Raw genomic sequence first — 19659 nt, 5'->3', positions numbered from 1 at the left:
TAGAAACCGATATTTGGCTGCAGTGAAAACGTGTCAAAGTTTAGAATAACACAAACTCTTAACACCAACACTTTCTTGCACACAGCTCTAGTCGGCACAGTGCTACATTCTTCTGTGCCAGTCGGGACAGGAGCCTCAGTGCTGATAGGATGAACTCGTGATTTCTAACAAATTAGGTGGTGCTTTGAGCCAGACATGACTAAAGACCAGGAAATCAGGACTGCAGCTGTATCAGAGCCAAAGTAGCACATCTTAAAAATAAATGGTTTTAAACTGCATATCGGTTTTAAATATGTTGTTAGTGCGCTTGGTTTCAGTGTGGAAGGTTCCCAGTTTAAACCTCACTCCTGCCACATTTCTACATGTAATGTAGAGTTGCGTCAAGAAGGGCATCCAGTGTAAAACTTGTGCCAATTCAATATGCAGATCAAACTTGGATTTGCTGTGGTGAAAACAAGGGAGCAGCCGAAGGGGCTTAGTTTTACTGCAAAAAAAAACAAAAACCTACCTGAAGCCACCACAGCTTGCACTGCTACTTTTCAGAAAGCTCGCACAACATCATACTATGCACGGAAGCTAAATCATTTATATTCAACTGTACATCACATTTGAACGTCAAAGTTCATTTCTGAATCTGGACTCCATCAAGTGTCAAATGGTTTTGACCCCATGGAGTCCCAGGGGCTCCAAATGTCTAAACCCTAAGTCAAACACTGTCTTCATAACCTGCACCTGACCTTTCACTGAGATTACACGACCTGTAAACAGTCAGAGTTGGACACACCCCAAATGCACTTGCACCGTGCATATTAGACTGTTGATCTTCAAGATGCCTTTTCCATGTGTCCAGACATGACTGTTCATTGTAAAGGTAAAATGATAGTCATTGTTTCTACTCTCTTTTTCAGTTGTTTTAAATTCTCAACTGGAATTTCTAACGAAGACACCATTTTTGTCCTCTTCTGTGCTCCTGTAGGAAGGTGAGACTCAAAGCGTGACGGCCATCCTTCTCCGTGATGCTGGATCTCTGGGTTTCAACATCGTAGGAGGAAGACCCTGCATGGTAAGTTGAATGCTGACCCTGCACAACAGGTTGAACGCTGACCCTTCACGGTAAGTTGAACGCTGACTGTACGCAATATGCTGAAGGCTGACCCTGCACAATAGGTTGAATGCTGACCGTGCGTGGTAAGTTGAACACTGACCGTGCGCGGTAGTTTGAACGCTGACCCTGGGCGGTAAGTTGAATGCTGACCCTACACGGTAAGTTGAACGCTGACCCTGCGCAGTAGATTAAACACTGACCCTGGGCGGTAGGTTAAACGCTGACCCTGGGCAGTAGGTTGAACACGGAACCTGGCTGGTAGGTTGAACGCTGACCGTAGGCGGTAGGTTGAACGCTGACCCTGCGCGGTAGTGTGAACGCTGACCTTGGGTGGTAGGTTGAAAGCTGACCCTGGGTGGTAGATTGAACGCTGACCCTGGCAGTAGGTTGAACGCTGACCCTGGGCAGTAGGTTGAACGCTTACCCTGCGCAGTAGGTTGAACGCTGACCCTGGGCGGGAGGTTGAACGCTGACCCTGGGCGGTAGGTTGAAGGCTTACCCTGCATGGTGGGTTGAACGCTGACCATGGGCGGTAAGTTGAACGCTTCCCCTGGGCGGTAGGTTGAACGCTGACCCTGGGTGGTAGATTAAACGCTTACCCTGGATGGTAGATTGAATGCTGACCCTGCGCGGTAGATTGAACGCTTACCTTGGGTGGTAGGTTGAACGCTGACCCTGGGCGGTAGGTTCAATGCTGACCCTGTGCGGTAGGTTGAAAGCTTACCCTGGGCGGTAGGTTGAAAGCTTACCCTGGGCGGTAGGTTGAACGCTGACCCTGGGCGGCAGGTTGAATGCTGACCCTGTGCGGTAGGTTGAAAGCTTACCCTGGGCGGTAGGTTGAACGCTGACCCTGGGCTGCAGGTTGAAAGCTTACCCTGGGCGGTAGATTGAATACTGACCCTGTGCGGTAGGTTGAATGCTGACCCTGGGCGGTAGGTTGAACGCTGACCCTGTGCGGTAGGTTGAAAGCTTACCCTGGGCGGGAGGTTGAACGCTGACCCTGTGCGGTAGGTTGAAAGCTTACCCTGGGTGGTAGGTTGAACGCTGACCCTGGGCGGCAGGTTGAATGCTGACCCTGTGCGGTAGGTTGAAAGCTTACCCTGGGCGGTAGGTTGAATGCTGACCCTGGGCTGCAGGTTGAATGCTGACCCTGGGTGGTAGGTTGAACACTGACCTTGGGCAGGAGATTGAATGTTAACTGTGTCCGTCTCCTTGGTTATCGGCTGAGTATCAGATGGCACCTCTGGAATGAACAGCACATATTTAAAGCACTGCACACATGCACCACACCTCAACTTTTACTGTGTTTATATATCAGTGTGCTTTTCAGTGGATTTGGCATCACAGATTTAAAAAATAAACTGTAATTACTTTTAGGAGAGTTAAATATGGGCTTACAGGTTTGACCACAGTTGTTTTGTCTCTAATTAAGCAGATTTTGGGGGTGAGGCGAGGCCCGGCTCTGTGATTTCAGGCTGAATTTTCACAGCCACCATGTTTTTTAGCGTGAGGCCACGTGCTCTGCTGGGTGAAGCATTCACTATATCTCCACACCGTCTTCCATACATGGAGCGTCTTTCTGCAGCACAGCCTCGTTCAGACGCTGCTGCCTGTGTCTGTGACTTAAAGACAGTTTCACAGTAAAACTGGGACCTGTTTGTCTCTCGAACCTCAGACTCAGTCAGACAGGAGAACAGATAATCTCACGTTCAGCTTTGCCTCAAGATCTGTGAAGCCTCTGATTAAAAGGTGAACTACTAAAGTTCCTCCAGCACTGTATGTGTTTCATGTGGCCATCAGCTGTGATCAGCTGTGATCTCACAGCAAATCACAACTGATCAGCCGTCGGTTTTTGTGGTCTGGAGAACACGTTTCTCACGATAGGATCATTTTGGCAGCAAATTTACTATTTTCCTCTCGGCAAAGGAAATAATTAACTTGTTACCTGTTTGCTTGGAGTTGAGTCTTTGCATAACTTTCGATTAAAACAGGAACGCTGTAGCTGTGAGTCTTACTGACAGATTGTGTTTTTTTTTTTTTTTTGAGGTTTCATCTCAATTTCTCTCTAATGCCACACCTGTCCAACCTGCTTTTCTGATATATAGTGCTGTGAAAAGGTTTATGCACCCTTGAGCTTTTATGTTTGAATTTTATATCACACATATATATATACAGTAGTGTTCAGAATAATAGTAGTGCTATGTGACTAAAAAGATTAATCCAGGTTTTGAGTATATTTCTTATTGTTACATGGGAAACAAGGTACCAGTAGATTCAGTAGATTCTCACAAATCCAACAAGACCAAGCATTCATGATATGCACACTCTTAAGGCTATGAAATTGGGCTATTAGTAAAAAAAAAAGTAGAAAGGGGGTATTCACAATAATAGTAGCGTCTGCTGTTGACGCTACAAACTCAAAACTATTATGTTCAAACTGTTTTTTTTTAGCAATCCTGTGAATCACTAAACTAGTATTTAGTTGTATAACCACAGTTTTCATGATTTCTTCACATCTGGAGGCATTAATTTTGTTGGTTTGGAACCAAGATTTTGCTGGTTTACTAGTGTGCTTGGGGGTCATTGTCTTGTTGAAACACCCATTTCAAGGGCATGTCCTCTTCAGCATAAGGCAGGGGTGGCCAAGTTCGGTCCTCGAGAGCCACATTCCTGACACTCTTAGTTGTCTCCCTGCTCCAACACACCTGAATCCAACGAAAAGCTCATTAAAAGTCTGCTAACGAGTCTTTCATTGGATTCAGGTGTGTTGGAGCAGGGAGACAACTAAGAATGTTAGGAATGTGGCTCTCGAGGACCGAACTTGGCCACCCTGGCATAAGACGACATGACCTCTTCAAGTATTTTGACATATCCAAACTGATCCATGATACCTGGTATGCGATATATAGGCCCAACACCATAGTAGGAGAAACATGCCCATATCATGATGCTTGCACCACCATGCTTCACTGTCCTCACTGTGAACTGTGGCTTGAATTCAGAGTTTGGGGGTCGTCTCACAAACTCTGCGTCCCTTAGACCCAAAAAGAACAATTTTTCTTTCATCAGTCCACAAAATATTCCTCTATTTCTCTTTAGGCCAGTTGATGTGTTCTTTGGCAAATTGTAACCTCTTCTGCATGTCTTTTATTTAACAGAGGGACTTTGTGGGGGATTCTTGCAAATAAATTAGCTTCACACAGGCATCTTCTAACTGTCACAGCAATTACAGGTAACTCCAGACTGTCTTTGATCATCCTGGAGCTGATCAATGGGTGAGCCTTTGCCATTCTGGTTATTCTTCTATCCATTTTGATGGTTGTTTTCCGTTTTCTTCCATGCGTCTCTGTTTTTTTTTGTCCATTTTAAAGCATTGGAGATCATTGTAGATGAACAGCCTATAATTTTTTGCACCTGCATATAAGTTTTCCCCTCTCCAATCAACTTTTTAATCAAACTACGCTGTTCTTCTGAACAATGTCTTGAACGTCCCATTTTCCTCAGGCTTTCACAGAGAAAAGCATGTTCAACAGGGAAAAAAAAAAACCCATCAGCACAAAAACTAATGATCACACACACAGACAGGAGACGAAAGACGACAACCGAGATTTGAAAGTCCAGTTTATCAGAATACCCGGAGGCAGCCTTTAGGCGCCGTCAACGGCCTTGTTCATCCATCTGGAAGGAGGAGGGGCTCAGCCCTGAACAGTTCACTGTCCACAGTCAACGTCAGAGCTGGAGAAGCTGAGGGAGGGGAGACTGGGGAGCGAGGCTTAAGTGTTGTCCTTCCTTCAGGAGGTTTTTATTGCAGCGGCCTTGAAGTGCAGTTGTGTTTTTGGGAAGCCAAATGAATATCCAGATTAGCAGACGCCTGAAAGATTCCACAGTCTGAGAACAGAGTGGCTCTCAATACATCTGAATGTAGAAAGGATGCGGTCTTACTGACGGTCAAAGCGGTTTTCCAGCGCCGCTATCTTTCCGGAGATGGTATCCAACGCGCGGTTAACACCCGCAGATTGAGCTGACGCTGCCCTTCCAATCGAATCAATCACGTGGGGCAGCTTGGACGGGCCAATTATAGCTGCTTCAACCTTCTTGAGTTTCTGGTAAACCAGCGCTATGCCCGCTCCACACAGCAGAAAGCTGGTCACCACTGAGCCAAATATATACACATCATATATATATATATATTTCAGGAAAAACGGCACAGGAAAAACACCTCCGTGTTGATAACCATTTGTAAAATCCAGGCGGCTTTTGATGGCTTTCAGTGGAGTGAGTATATGAGAAATTGTTTAACAGGCAGGACATGTTCCAACTTGTCCTTAAGGCTTTCAACAGAGGTGTTTTTCCTGTGGCAGAGCGTCGCGTCGGCTGCGTCCCGACGCGCGGACCCGTCCGCACGTCTTTCATTAAAAAAATCTCCTTTAACAGTGGAATATCCGGATAAAATGCTGAAACCGACTTCTTCTGAAACTTCTCTGTTCTCTCACGACGTCCTGGATCAATAGAGCCTGAAATGTGGAGGTTTTCAGCTTGAACAGGCTGACGACGGCGCCTGAGAGCGCTGAGCGACGTCTCGCACCGTGGGAAGTCCTTAAAGCGACAGAATCACCTCAAAATCTCTCATCAGCCGTTAAAATTTTCACTGAAAACCAGCTTAATTTTTCGAGCCGTGTCCACTTCGATGTGTCTCACAGGTTTAGAAAAAATTTTGATCAAACAAAGCGCCAGTCTCTCAGCAACTTCTCAGACAAAGGAATTCCGACGAGGGGCTGGACGACTCCTCCCACAAGGAGTGCTCACAGGCGAATGACGTCACCGACAGGCGTAGAAAAACTCACGCATGCGCACGAGGGTTCAAGCATGTCTGACGTAAAAACATATGAATGAAATCCATATAGTTTTTGAAAAAAATAAAAAGGACCGTAACTTTATTGACAGCCCTCGTATAAGTATTCAATGATGATCTCCTTTGGTAGTTACATATCTGGTTCCTTTAAATATTTGATCATTGTTCAGTCATTTTTATCTCTTATTTGAGTTTTTACTTTCATACTGTAGAAACATATTTGTATATATGGTGAATAATTCTTGCTTTTCATTTCATTGATCAATAAAAAGTTAAATTAAATGATTAAGTGTAAATATTGACATTCAAAAAGTACAATCATTCTTGTATACGTTTACGTATGTGTGACATACTAAGGCCTTGGGACCGAACTATTGGTGGCACATGTTATAGCACGTGTGAAAGAGAGAGATGTATCAATTTGCTGATAAGGTTGTTAACATGTGGAAATCAAATAGGCATGCAATATCCAATTAAAAACTAAGAATAGGATCATAGAAACTATTTCAGAATCTGCAACTGCAGGGTGTTTAAACAAGCAGATGCAGTGAGTTGGAGTGAGCTGAGTCAGGCTCAGGACAAGTTCATGGAAAGTTGGAAACTATCACCAAAGTAAAGAAGCCATTACCTGAAAAGAAAAAAGATAACATTTAAACAAGGCAAGAAAGGATATAGGTTGCATTAATAATGTTGTCAGTCAGAAAAGAAAATATCTAATATATAAGACTGGGACCATGTGTGTGTGCGTGTGTTCACTATGCACAACCACAGTAACTAAGCAATCGACACCAGTCTTGCTATGGTGACTGGGGGCACCAAGGGGGAGGTCACTGGGGCCCTTAGGTTGAAAGCATACACTAGTGTTCAGAATAATAGTAGTGCTATGTGACTAAAACGATTAATCCAGGTTTTGAGTATATTTCTTATTGTTACATGGGAAACAAGGTACCAGTAGATTCAGTAGATTCTCACAAATCCAACAAGACCAAGCATTCATGATATGCACACTCTTAAGGCTATGAAATTGGGCTATTAGTAAAAAAAAAAATAGAAAAGGGGGTGTTCACAATAATAGTAGTGTGGCATTCAGTCAGTGAGTTCGTCAGTTTTGTGGAACAAACAGGTGTGAATCAGGTGTCCCCTATTTACGGATGAAGCCAGCACCTGTTGAACATGCTTTTCTCTTTGAAAGCCTGAGGAAAATGGTACGTTCAAGACATTGTTCAGAAGAACAGCGTAGTTTGATTAAAAAGTTGATTGGAGAGGGGAAAACTTATACGCAGGTGCGAAAAAGTATAGGCTGTTCATCTACAATGATCTCCAATGCTTTAAAATGGACAAAAAAAAACAGAGATGCGTGGAAGAAAATGGAAAACAACCATAAAAATGGATAGAAGAATAACCAGAATGGCAAAGGCTCACCCATTGATCAGCTCCAGGATGATCAAAGACAGTCTGGAGTTATCTGTAAGTGCTGTGACAGTTAGAAGACGCCTGTGTGAAGCTAATTTATTTGCACTAATCCCCAGCAAAGTCCCTCTGTTAAATAAAAGATGTGCAGAAGAGGTTACAATTTGCCAAAGAACACATCAACTGGCCTAAAGAGAAATGGAGGAATATTTTGTGGACTGATGAGATTAAAACTGTTCTTTTTGGGTCCAAGGGCCACAGACAGTTTGTGAGACGACCCCCAAACTCTGAATTCAAGCCACAGTTCACAGTGAAGACAGTGAAGCATGGTGGTGGAAGCATCATGATATGGGCATGTTTCTCCTACTATGGTGTTGGGCCTATATATCGCATACCAGGTATCATGCATCAGTTTGGATATGTCAATACTTGAAGAGGTCATGTTGCCTTATGCTGAAGAGGACATGCCGTTGAAATGGTTGTTTCAACAAGACAATGACAATGGCAATGACCCTAAGCACACTAGTAAAAGAGCAAAAGCTTGGTTCCAAACCAACAATATTAATGCCTCGCAGATGTGAAGAAATCATGAAAAACTGTGGTTATACAACTAAATACTAGTTTAGTGATTCACAGGATTGCTAAAAAAGCAGTTTGAACATAATAGTTTTGAGTTCGTAGCGTCAACAGCAGATGCTACTATTAGCCCAATTTCATAGCCTTAAGAGTGTGCATATCATGAATGCTTGGTCATGTTGGATTTGTGAGAATCTACTGAATCTACTGGTACCTTGTTTCCCATGTAACAATAAGAAATATACTCAAAACCTGGATTAATCTTTTTAGTCATATAGCACTACTATTATTCTGAACGCTTTAAATACAACCACGACCTGCTCACGGGAGCCCTTATTTTCACAGTTCACGTGGTACTCAGGTCAGGTTGCAAACATCACACTTTACTTAGTATGTAGTAGCAGCTGGCTAGTGTGCACTTTAATTACAATCTGAACAGGCCAGTGTGTGCCGTGTGCCAGTTAAAGCACACGTTTTTGCAATTATGCCTCCCAAGAAGTCGCAGGGATAGTTACTGAAAGTGGTTGGGCTAAACGTGAACACGCCATGCTTCTCACGCACTCAGCTATATGTGGGATGCTCCCTAGTTGGTCACCCTGACGGACTTTCCATTGGTGCATCTCAGAGTCACAATAAGAACATGCAGTGATATGACGATATCACCTTTTATCATCATTCACTTGAGTCTAATTAATGATGACAGCATACACACAATGCAATGCAACGTACTACACCTGAACTAAAATGACATGAAATGTTCAATGAAATGGCTAAAATTCTTCTCATACCATTTCATACCAAAATATATCATTTAAATGACTATTTACCAGGGTTAGAACAGCCAGTACCTGCCTTTAGCTGTTGACGGTGCCTTTTTTGGCACTCTCTTGGCCACAATGAGATCATCCTTGGCTGTCTTGGGTCGTTTCCACTGACATTCGACATCTGTCCTCATGTTATTTTTCTCAACCCACATCGGCAAGGCTGCTGTGTGGTGACAGGGGTCCTTGCCAATCGGGCACTCACGTGTTGCAGATTTTACTGCCTGATGTTCTACACGCACCTGTACATGTATCAATAGTAAACTATATGCACATTTTATTGATTAAAGAATTGTATTTTTTATAAATAAATTGAATTGAAATTAATCTGACACAAAATAAAAAAACACATCCCTCACAGTAAGTTTTAAACTAATGAAAAGAGTCTATAAATTGAAGAGGGATAGATAGGGTCCTTAGGGGGTTGGTAGGAAAGTGGGGAGGGGGTGGTATTACATCATTTTGATATGAATGAAAACACCAGTTATAATAAGACTGAAACAAACTGAATGAACTTTGAAGAAAAGCTTGCGTTCTTCATTTTCACGCAGTAACTCGATCACAGCCGTTGTAAGAATCGCCTTGTTTACCTCTGTTCATTTATGACAGATACCGCACTCGTACATACCTCAACTTTGTAGGACGTCTGCTTCATGGACACCTGTGTTTGTACCATTTGCAACATTTACAGACATTACCCGACCAGAATCAAAAGAATTCAAGCCCTTTTTAACCCGTTCTGGTGTGCAAGAAAAGACATTTGTCAATGTAAACAAGTGATCAGCTTAGCCATCGCTGCAGAGAAACCCACATGTGTAGTTTGTTTGGGTCCGGAAAGAGATTTATCACGTGACATGTTACGTCACGGCTTTGCAACCGAATTACCCGTACATAGAACGGGTAACTCAGATAGTGTTACTGTAAAGAAGCAAAATCTAATCAGATTTCTAAAGTCAAAATATAATATTTGGTTCTCCAGAATGCACTAGAATGCATTAGGGTCTGTTTTTTTCTCAGATTTCACAGACCCTCTTTGTTGGGGTCCACCCTTCCACCCGATGCTGGTTGGCACCTAAAATTTTGGACACCTTGATTATTTTTTTTTAACACCCAAAAGTTCAATTGGCCTAAAACTATGGTACATGAACATTTCCAAGACACTGATTATGTGTTGGACTTCATTTACTTCTAAGAAATACAAACCATGTGGTAGTGTGTGGTAAATCTGCCTGGAGGTGGTAGTTCCCAAAAAAACTGAGTGACTGTTTAAGAAGGTGACTATTGAGGAAAGCCACCAAGATGACAAGACAACGTTAAAAGCTTCTGTGGCTACGATTGGAGAAACTGCAGTGTGCCAGCTTTGCATTTTACTTCACCGGTTATTAACTTCAACATAGTACCTAAGTTCTTAGGTTTCCATTTGATAGCATATTGATTATGCTTTTTATTTATGCTATGCTAACAGAGTTACTTTAGATAGATACCAATACACATTACATCATATGTAATGTGTATTAGTATTTTGCAAAGCCAATGGTACTGGCTTTGCAAAACACCAACTTGGAGGAACCAGGTAACATTGAGGAGATGTGGGACAAGCTAAGAACAACTGCCCACAACACAGCAAAAGAGGTTTTGGGTATCCCAAAGCGCAAGACTCTGGACTGGTTTCAGGAACATGATAAGGACATCCAAGAACTTCTTGCTGCAAAGAACAAAGTCTACCAACAACACCTGTCAGAAAACATGACCAGAAGTACAGCAGTCTTTCTGTCAGCCAAAGCCAGGGTACAGAGAATGGTACGTACCATGAAAGACAGCTGGTGGAACAACAAGGCTGAAGAGCTACAAAACCTTGCAGATAAGAATGACTCCAAAGGCCTATTCTCAGCCCTGAGAGCAGTCTACGGCCTAAGAACTAATGCCATAACTCCAGTAAAATCCACTGATGGTACCTTGCTGACTGACGTGAAAGACATCACCAAGCGATGGAAAGAACACTTTCAAAACCTGCTTAATCAACAGGGCACTGCTGACGAAAATGCTGTCATCAATCTCCCAGTTCATCCCACAAAAGAAGAGCTGTGTGCTCCCATTATCATGGAAGAGCTAGAAAAGGCACTGAAAGAGACCAGAAGAGGCAAAGCCCCAGGTCAAGATGGCATCCCTTCAGAGGTCCTGAAACAAGGTGACCAGGCGCTAAAGAACCAACTACTCGCACTGTACAACACCTGCTGGCAAAAACAACAATTTCCTCAGGATTTTAAAGAAGCCCTTATAGTCACCATCTACAAAAAGAAGGGAGATCGGAGTGACTGTGGTAACCACTGAGGCATAGCTCTTCTTTCAATTGCTGGCAAAGTCCTTGCAAAGATCATGCTCAACAGGTTAAAGATACTCTCTGAGAGGATTCTCCCAGAAAGCCAGTGTGGTTTCAGAGCTGGAAGATCTACAGCAGATAAGATATTCTCCCTTCGACAACTTCAGGAGAAAGCAGCAGAAGAACATCAACCCCTGTACATCGTTTTTGTGGACTTTTCGAAGGCCTTTGACACTGTCAGCAGGGAAACACTGTGGAACGTACTCAAAGCCTATGGTTGTCCAGAGAGGTTTGTCAATATGACCAGGCAGTTTCATGATGGAATGTCGGGACGAGTGTCGATCGGAAGTGACATCAGAGAGCCTTTCCAGGTCAACCATGGCGTTAAACAGGGCTGTGTACTTGCGCCAACACTCTTCACACTCTACCTAGCTGCTGTCCTGGAAACTATGTCTGAAAACCTCACCAAAAGTGTCTACATTCGTTCGCGTACAGACAGAACACTCTTTAACCTGGCACGTCTGAGGGCTGAAACAAAAACAAGAAGCATCTGTATCAGAGAATTACTATATGCAGATGATTCTGCTCTGGTTGCCACAGATCCTGCTGATATCCAAGAGATTGTGGACCAATTCCTTGCGGCTGCAACACAGTTTGGATTAAAGATAAATACTTCAAAGACTGAACTGCTGTTTCAGCCTCCCCCAGACAGCAAGAACCTAGGCACACCGGACATAACTGTCAGTGGAGAGGTCTTGAGAAGTGTCAACAGCTTCACATATCTGGGGAGCACAGTTACCAATAACAACTCATTGGATGCTGAAATTGGGAGAAGAATACAGTTGGCAACAAAAGCTTTTGGAGCCTTACACAGATGACTGTGGTCCTGCCATGATATTAAGCTACAAACCAAGATTAAAGTATACAACACCGCTGTGTTGCCGACCCTGCTATACTCAACTGACACAATGGCTCTCTATAGATACCACATCAAAAAACTCACGCGAGTCCAGCTGCGTCACTTACAAGCAATTATGCATATCAGGTGGCAAGACAGAATTCCCGATGTGGATGTGTTGAACCGAGCTAAGACAGTCAGCGCTAAAGCACTAATCACAACAGCTCATCTGAGATGGGCAGGCCATGTTAGAAGGATGCCAGATGAGAGACTGCCCAAAACAGTCTTTTATGGTGAGCTGGCATCTGGTAGACAAAGCAGAGGTGGTCAGAAGCTGCGCTACAAAGATGTGTTGAAGCGACACATGAAGAAGTGTAACATCGACCCTGATACGTGGGAAGAACAAGCAGCTATAAGACCTCTATGGCAGGGCATAATCAGGAAGTCCATCACTGTGATTGAAAATAAGCGCCTGCAGGAATACCAAGCTGCTCACAAGAGAAGACACACACTCCTGACTCAGTCAACGTACCAGTGCAGACGTTGTGGACGGTTCTGCCATTCTAAAGCTGGACTGGCTGCACATGAACGATCGTGTAAAGTGTAGACACACCAACCAGTCAACATCGAAAAATGATGGAGTGTCGATAGTATACTAACAGAGTTACTTTAGATAGATACCAATACACATTACATCATATCTTCTGTTTCTATAATAAAATACCAGATTTATAGCTTAGCCTACTAACTATAATTTAATTTTAGTACTAGTCTACATACTAAATTGCTTATACTATAATCTTCTCATATATTAATATTTAGGATTTAATACCTACTCCCGTATATTATATTGTACCGTATTTATTGTATATGTTGTTCATTACACTTAATATTTAAATTTAAGTTATATATATATGATGTCTTATCTTTCTTGAGCCGCTTGGGTGGGTAGGGAGAGTTTGCATGAGACCTACCATCCCTCGTTCTCAAGACCAGGCTCAAGACCAGACCAAGTGGCTCTACTCTACTCTTTTGTACTCTTCTACTTTAGTCTTCCTTTTTAGATATTTAGATATACCTTAGTATACTAGCATAGTTCCACCTTAGAATTGGAATATAATATATAAGATATACCTTACTGAATTTTCATGAAATGGTGAAGAGATAGATTTTTCTTCAGTTGAAAGTTCAAACTGCAGTTTGCCAGAAGGCATATGAGAGACACAAGCTGAGATCTGATCTGAACAACTTTCTCTGCTCAACTCCACTATGAAGCTGAGAGCAGTGAAGTAAAACGCAGTAACTGGTATTTTAAGAAAGATGTGAGACCTTTTGTTCTGCTTTAACTTAATGAATCTATTTGCCAAAATGTGCTTTTAAAAATAATATAAGCATTCAAGTTGAACATTACTGAATTGTATTTGTGTAGTTTCCATAAATGTGTAAATTTGTCCTCTGCAGGACAAAGTGATCACTGCACATTTTAATTTCCTCCACAGAGCGTCGATGACAGCACTTCAAACGAAGGGATATTCGTGTCCAAGATTGTTGACAACGGCCCCGCGGACAAGGAAGGAGGTCTTCAAATCAACGACAGAATAATGGAGGTACGTGGTCCACACTGTGACGTTCACAGCCCGCAGCCAGCTGGATGAAGTGAGAACTAACATCTGCTGACGGCGTGGAAAGTATTCAACATCTCATACACACAGAAATCACATGGTTCAACACGTGCTTCTCGCCAGTCAACACTTAACAAAAGCCTTTGTTAAGAGGAGCGTCAGTGTGGGTAGCCCCCAGGCTGGTGAAGGTCACCTCCCGCTGAGGTGGACCTGACTGATCCAAACAGTCCACACCAGCGTCTCCCAGGACCTGTGTGGTGGTTACGAGTGCGCGTTCTGAGCGTTCCTCTGGGCTTTTCTTTGACCAGCACAGAGTGTTCAGAGATGTTTGTGGAAAGTGTTTACAAGAAAGGAAGATCAGGGCAACATCTGGACTTAGTTGATCACTCGGTTCATTTCATGTTAATTACTAACACAAATGCCACAAGTGTTGTGGTAGAAGACTCACGCAGTACTTACAAATACTCTGCTCCTAAAGAGTCAGGCTGCAAATAACCATTGTTTTCATTTTCCATCCCCATCACAAAGCCTAAAAAAACTCAGCTGTACAAACACGACTAAAGGTCCGGGCTCACCAGATGGAACTCCATTACCGATTTTTAGAATGTCGACAAGCAGAATAGCGAGATGATGGCGTTTCCATTAACTGAGGGAGTGTGGCTGCTGCTGAGACTCCACTGAGGCTCTTGCAGCAACTATAAATCTAGTAGTCATGGCAACGGAATGGTAAGGCTCAATAAATATTGTCTTTTTGTTTTTTAAATCCGAGTATTATCGTAACATCGTCTCTTATAACATTGAACAAACTCTCCTTTTCTTACTCCGTCCACACGTACGTCCACGTGCACTTTACAACGTCATGTGAGCGGTTACGGCGGCACAGTGGCTTAGTGGTTAGTACTGTTGCCGAGCAGCAAGAAGGTCATGGGATTGATTCCCACTTGTGGCCTTTCTGTGTGGAGTTTGCATGTTCTCTCCGTGTTTGCGTGGGTTTCCTCCGGGTGCTCCGACTTCCTCCCACATCCAAAGACATGCAGGTCAGGTGGACTGGAAATTTTAAATTGTCCGTAGGTGTGCGTGCGGGTGTGAATGTGTCTGTTTGTCTATATGTGGCCCTGCGACAGACTGGCGTCCTGTCCAGGGTGAACGACGCCTCACGCCCTGGGATAGGCTCCGCCCCCTGTAACCTTTAATTAGAGTAAGTGCATGTAGAAAATGTATGGATTTGATCTGTTAAAGTGAAAAAGTGTTACTATTCCAAAGTTTAGAAATAAAACCACCTCATGTAAGCTTAAAAATGTTTTTGTGGTATTTGAGTTTTTTCAAAATACACATTTCCATTTCGTGTATTTTCAAATCGCTACTTCAATTTGCTCAATTTGGAGCGTAATGGAAACCTGCCTAGTTTCCTAGGCAAGAAACCATATGTCCATCCCACAAGGACACGGCCTATAACTGACAAACAGGTGTGTGAAGATCACGGTTGCCCACGAATGTGATCTATCGTATGGTTTGATGATGTATATAATACATCGGAGTTGTACCATATGATGTGTGCAAAAACAACTGTAGTCTAACTTTGGCAATTCAAGAAATCTGTATGACCATGTCAGGGCTCCTGACAAAGTACGAGGTCTGGTAGAAAAAAAATACAACCTTTTTATTTTTTTCAAAAACTATATGGATTTGAATCATGTGCGCTTGCATCAGACAAGCTTGAACCTTCGTGCGCATGCGTGAGTTTTTTCAAGCCTGTCGGTTGCGTCATTCGCCCGTGGGCAGGCTTTGAGTGAGCACTGGTCCACCCCCCTCGTCGGATTTTTATTGTCAGGGAAATGGCTGAGAGGCTGCCGCTTTGCTCCATGAAATTTTTTTCAGAAACTGTTAGAGACAGCCAGTTGGAAACCATTCGAAATATTCAGATGGATTTCGGTGAAGCTTCTGTCAGTATCACACGGATTAAGGACCATTAAAACTGGATTAAAAATGGCCCACAGCGGCGGAGGGTACACCGCGCCCCGAGCGGCCATCGACAGGCTGGAACGAGCAGATCACTTTCACATTTAAGGCTCTGTTGATGCAGGACGTCGTGTGACTAGCAGAGAAGTTTCAGAAGAGGTCGGGATCAGCACTTTATCGGCACATTCCACTGTTAAAGGAGATTCTGTAATGAAAGACGTGCGGACAGATTTGCGCGTCGGGAGGCAGCCACTCATGGCGCTGGACAAACAACACCTCCGTGTTGGAAGTCTCACAGGACAAGTTGGAACATGCCCAGCTGTTAAACAATTTCTCGGATACTCACTCGACTGAAAAGCCACCGAAAGCTGTCTGAATCTTACAAATGGTTTCCAACACGGAGGTGTTTTTTTGTTGAGTGTTTTTTTTCTTGAGCGCATCGGCTCCGTGCCGATGCGCGAAATCCTCCGCACGTCTTTCATTACAAAATCCCCTGTAACAGTGGAATGTGCCACAAAAGTGCTATGTCCAGCTCTCTTGCCATTTCTGTGGTAGTCACACGATGTCCCGGATCAACACAGCGTTCAGTTTAGAAATGATCTGGTCTTTCCAGCCTGTTGAAGGCCACTCGGTGCGCCGCGCGCCCTCCGCCGCTGTGGGCCGTCTTTAAAAAGGTTTTAACACTCCTTAATCCGCTGACAGAATCTTCACCGAAATCCATCTGAATCTTTCGAATGGTTTCCAACTGGCTGTCTCTAACAGTTTCTGAAAAAAATTTCATGGAGCAAAGCGGCAGCCTCTCAGCCATTTCCCTGACAATAAAAATCAGACGAGGGGTGTGGACCAGTGCTCAGTCAAAGCCTGCCCACAGGCGAATGACGTAACCGACAGGCGTGAAAAAACTCACTCATGCGCACGAAGGTTCAAGCTTGTCTGATGCAAACGCACATGATTCAAATCCATATAGTTTTTGAAAAAAATAAAAAGGTCAGATAGTTTTCTCACAGACCTCGTATGACATAGTTTGCAACAGAAAAAAAAGAAATTTTTGAACATGTTGAAAATCGGTCAAACCAGATCGCGGCACAATGACCAGATATGCTGGTTCAACACGAACATCCTCCAGAACCTCCTAAAGTTTTCCAAAGTATCGACGAGGTTTCATGCCGGTGATGTATAGTGGTAAAAGCGAGATCAGGGCTTTAGACACTTTGTGTTCCAAAAGTGTGGCCCAGTTACACAGCACTTAACGAAGGGCAACGAAGCCCTAACAAAACAAAAAATCTGGAATTTTGTTGACTTTCGTTGGCATCGTTTAACCTTCATTCAGCTTCGTTCCTGCAGCGGTTGCTTCACCAGGATTTTTAAACTGTCAACAAATTTGAACGAAGGGCCACGAAAACCTCAATTTGTCCGTATTTCGTTTTGCTCTCGTTCCTGGCGGTTTCTTATTGTTTGCTTAGTTTTTGTAACATTAGCCTTTTGTTTGACTTCGTTCAACCAGCTGAATGTTTTCACACAGTCCAGAAGCCGGTTTTTGAGCGCTTTTTTGGAAGAGCTGCAGCTCCGTCCCAGCGCCGAGTGCTGGAACTCAGAGATGCAGACACACACACTGCTCCAGCAGTGGCTCCAGGCATTTTGTTTAATGCCGCGTTCACACCGGGCGCTACGCAAGCGACAGCAGCGACAGGTTGTCATGTAATCCCTATGAAAGGAGGCGTTTTGGTGCCAAGCCGCGCAGCGTGACGCGATGGACGCGAATGAAGCGATGCGAGTGAAGCGATTTTGAGCGATTGGCGTGTTTGTGGTGCGATATTGCATCACGTCACATCACGTTGCCCTCCTCCCCAAGTTGAAAATACTGAACTTTTTCATGTCGCTCCGCAATGACCAATCAGGGACTGGATATGTAGGGACGTAGAGATGTCTGGAGTTTGACTGTCTTGGATGTGAACATGTCCTGTATCTGGTAGCAGCCTGTGAGCAGGACTTATGTCCCTTTTGTCCTTTCTTTCACAATTATGACAGAGTTTTTGGAGCGAGCAGCAGACCCGCAGCATGGGGAGCGGAGTTTCTTTCCTTTTATTTTTTTTTTTTTACATGCGCACGCGAGCGAATCGTCCATGAAGATTATTTTACTTACTAACTACACAGATGTATCATAAAACAAATGGTGACTGGTTTCTAAACACAATTGTGACAGAGTTTTTTGGGGAAGAGTGAGCAGCAGCCCCACAGCGAGCAGCAGATTTTTTTTTTTTTTAAATTGTTTACATGTGCGCGCGTGAACGGGACAGAAGGTCCTCAAACTGGGTCCTGCAGAGGCGGAAGGGCCGCTGAAAGCGGCCGTCATCCAGACGCAGCTCCTGCACCAAATGATGATACTCCCCGAATTGGGAGCTTTCCACAACAACTCGCTCCATGTGATCAAGGTCCATCATGTTAACTTGACTGACAACCAGAGCCTGCGAGCGGAATGGAAGCTCCTCCTATTTGATGACGCACTGGGGCAAATTTTCGCAGGGAAAGCAGAGCAACACACTGGGCGATGGTGGCGCGTCTGTTGCCACGCGACCGAAGCGAATTTGTGGCGTCTGGTCGCATCCGGTGTGAACGCGACATAAAGCGTCGAGATCAACGTTAGCTTCGGTTTCGTTTCGTTCCTCTTTTGTTCCTTTTACGCTCTTGATTCACAGGCTATTCGGTGATAATGCTCGTTCATTCACTTTTTCTCAACGAATTGTGATTTTTTTTAAACTTTTTTCCAGTCGTTCAGGAATCGTCGTCTGCCGTCTGACTGGGCCATTAGAAAAAATTATTTTATTTTGCATTCATGTTTGGAGGATTTCACTCTCACAACAGTCCACATTGATCTCACACGTACTGACTAAACTAGCATCAACTTTGTTATTAGCTCGTTACCTTGTATGGTAAACTTTTCGGGTTCAGCTGTATGAACGTTGAGCTCCAACACGGTGCGCCACAATGCATATTTAAATGAAAATATTTGTGGAGACAATTTTAGGTGATCAACCATAAATGACAGCTGGGGTACTCAGCAAATCAGCTATTTGGAGCCTTGATGAAGGAAACAGAGAAGTTAAGTATGAAAAGTTTGACTTTAGACTAACTGGGTTGCTAATTGATTACATCTGTATGTTAAACAGACTTAAAATTATTGATACATGTTGGCGGCCACCATCAAAACACTCCAGGCAGCCATTCAAGGTGGCAACTAGAATTGACTGGACTTGTCTTGGTAAATGTTAAATTTTGTTTGTTTGCTACAGCAGAACTGGTTTCCCAGTTTAAGTTGTCGTCAAGGTTAAGTACTTAATCTATTCAGTATTTGTTTACCAAATATATTGAATGTCTTTAAATGTCTGTTTTGGCCCAGTTAACAGTCCAAATCCAAAAACATTAATAACGTATGCCAACAAGGGAATGTATTTGTCAGCTTCTCTCTCTCTGCTCATAAACACGATATCTCAGAAATGTCTTGAGTGGATCCAGAAAAATTTTGGCAAAGGGGTGAGATTTTACCTGAGACAGACTGGCATCCTGTCCAGGGTGTACCCCTGGGGTAGGCGCCAGCCCCCCATGACCCTCAATTTGAGTAAGTGGTTGAAGATGAGTGAGTGAGATGAGATTTTCCAACAACACTTCTTTCAGTCTTGAGTCGGTTCTGGATTTCGATCCAGGATCATTTTTACGTTACATTTGCTCTGGGGCTCTCCAGACAGGTGCAAAGCATAATTATCCTTTAGAACATGGTTGTAAATGGTCTCGTGGTTGTGAGAGTTCACATGTGCAGTTTTAACAAGTTTTTATGATTTATGGATGTGGTGAGGGAGGACATGCAGCTGTTTGATGGGACAGAGGAAGATGCAGTGAATGGGGTAAAATAGAGAGGGATGATCTGCTATGGGGTCCATCGGGGTGAATGTGTTGCATTATTGTAAAGCGCTTGAACGTCTGCTACAGATGGAAAAGCACTATATAAATGCAGTCCATTTACCATTTTATGGCGCCTCCTATTGGGAGCACCTAAAAGAAAGAAGAAGAGGATAACATAGGCAGCAGGTCCTACAGTGCA

The 19659-nt window shown here is 43.6% G+C and overlaps 1 protein-coding gene across 1 annotated transcript in view; it reads left to right on the top strand.

The window, feature by feature from the left end:
• The window catches only part of pdzrn3b (PDZ domain containing RING finger 3b), a 441562-nt gene that overhangs the window by 52598 nt on the left and 369305 nt on the right, over positions 1–19659 (top strand). The window contains exons 2-3 of the mRNA XM_034167479.1: positions 977–1063; positions 13482–13589. Coding sequence (XP_034023370.1) covers positions 977–1063; positions 13482–13589 — 195 coding nt within the window. The remainder of the gene's footprint in view (positions 1–976; positions 1064–13481; positions 13590–19659) is intronic.

Source organism: Thalassophryne amazonica, chromosome 3 (assembly GCF_902500255.1).
Source record: "Thalassophryne amazonica chromosome 3, fThaAma1.1, whole genome shotgun sequence".
Lineage (NCBI taxonomy): Eukaryota > Metazoa > Chordata > Actinopteri > Batrachoidiformes > Batrachoididae > Thalassophryne > Thalassophryne amazonica.
This window is presented reverse-complemented; position numbering and strand designations above follow the sequence as displayed.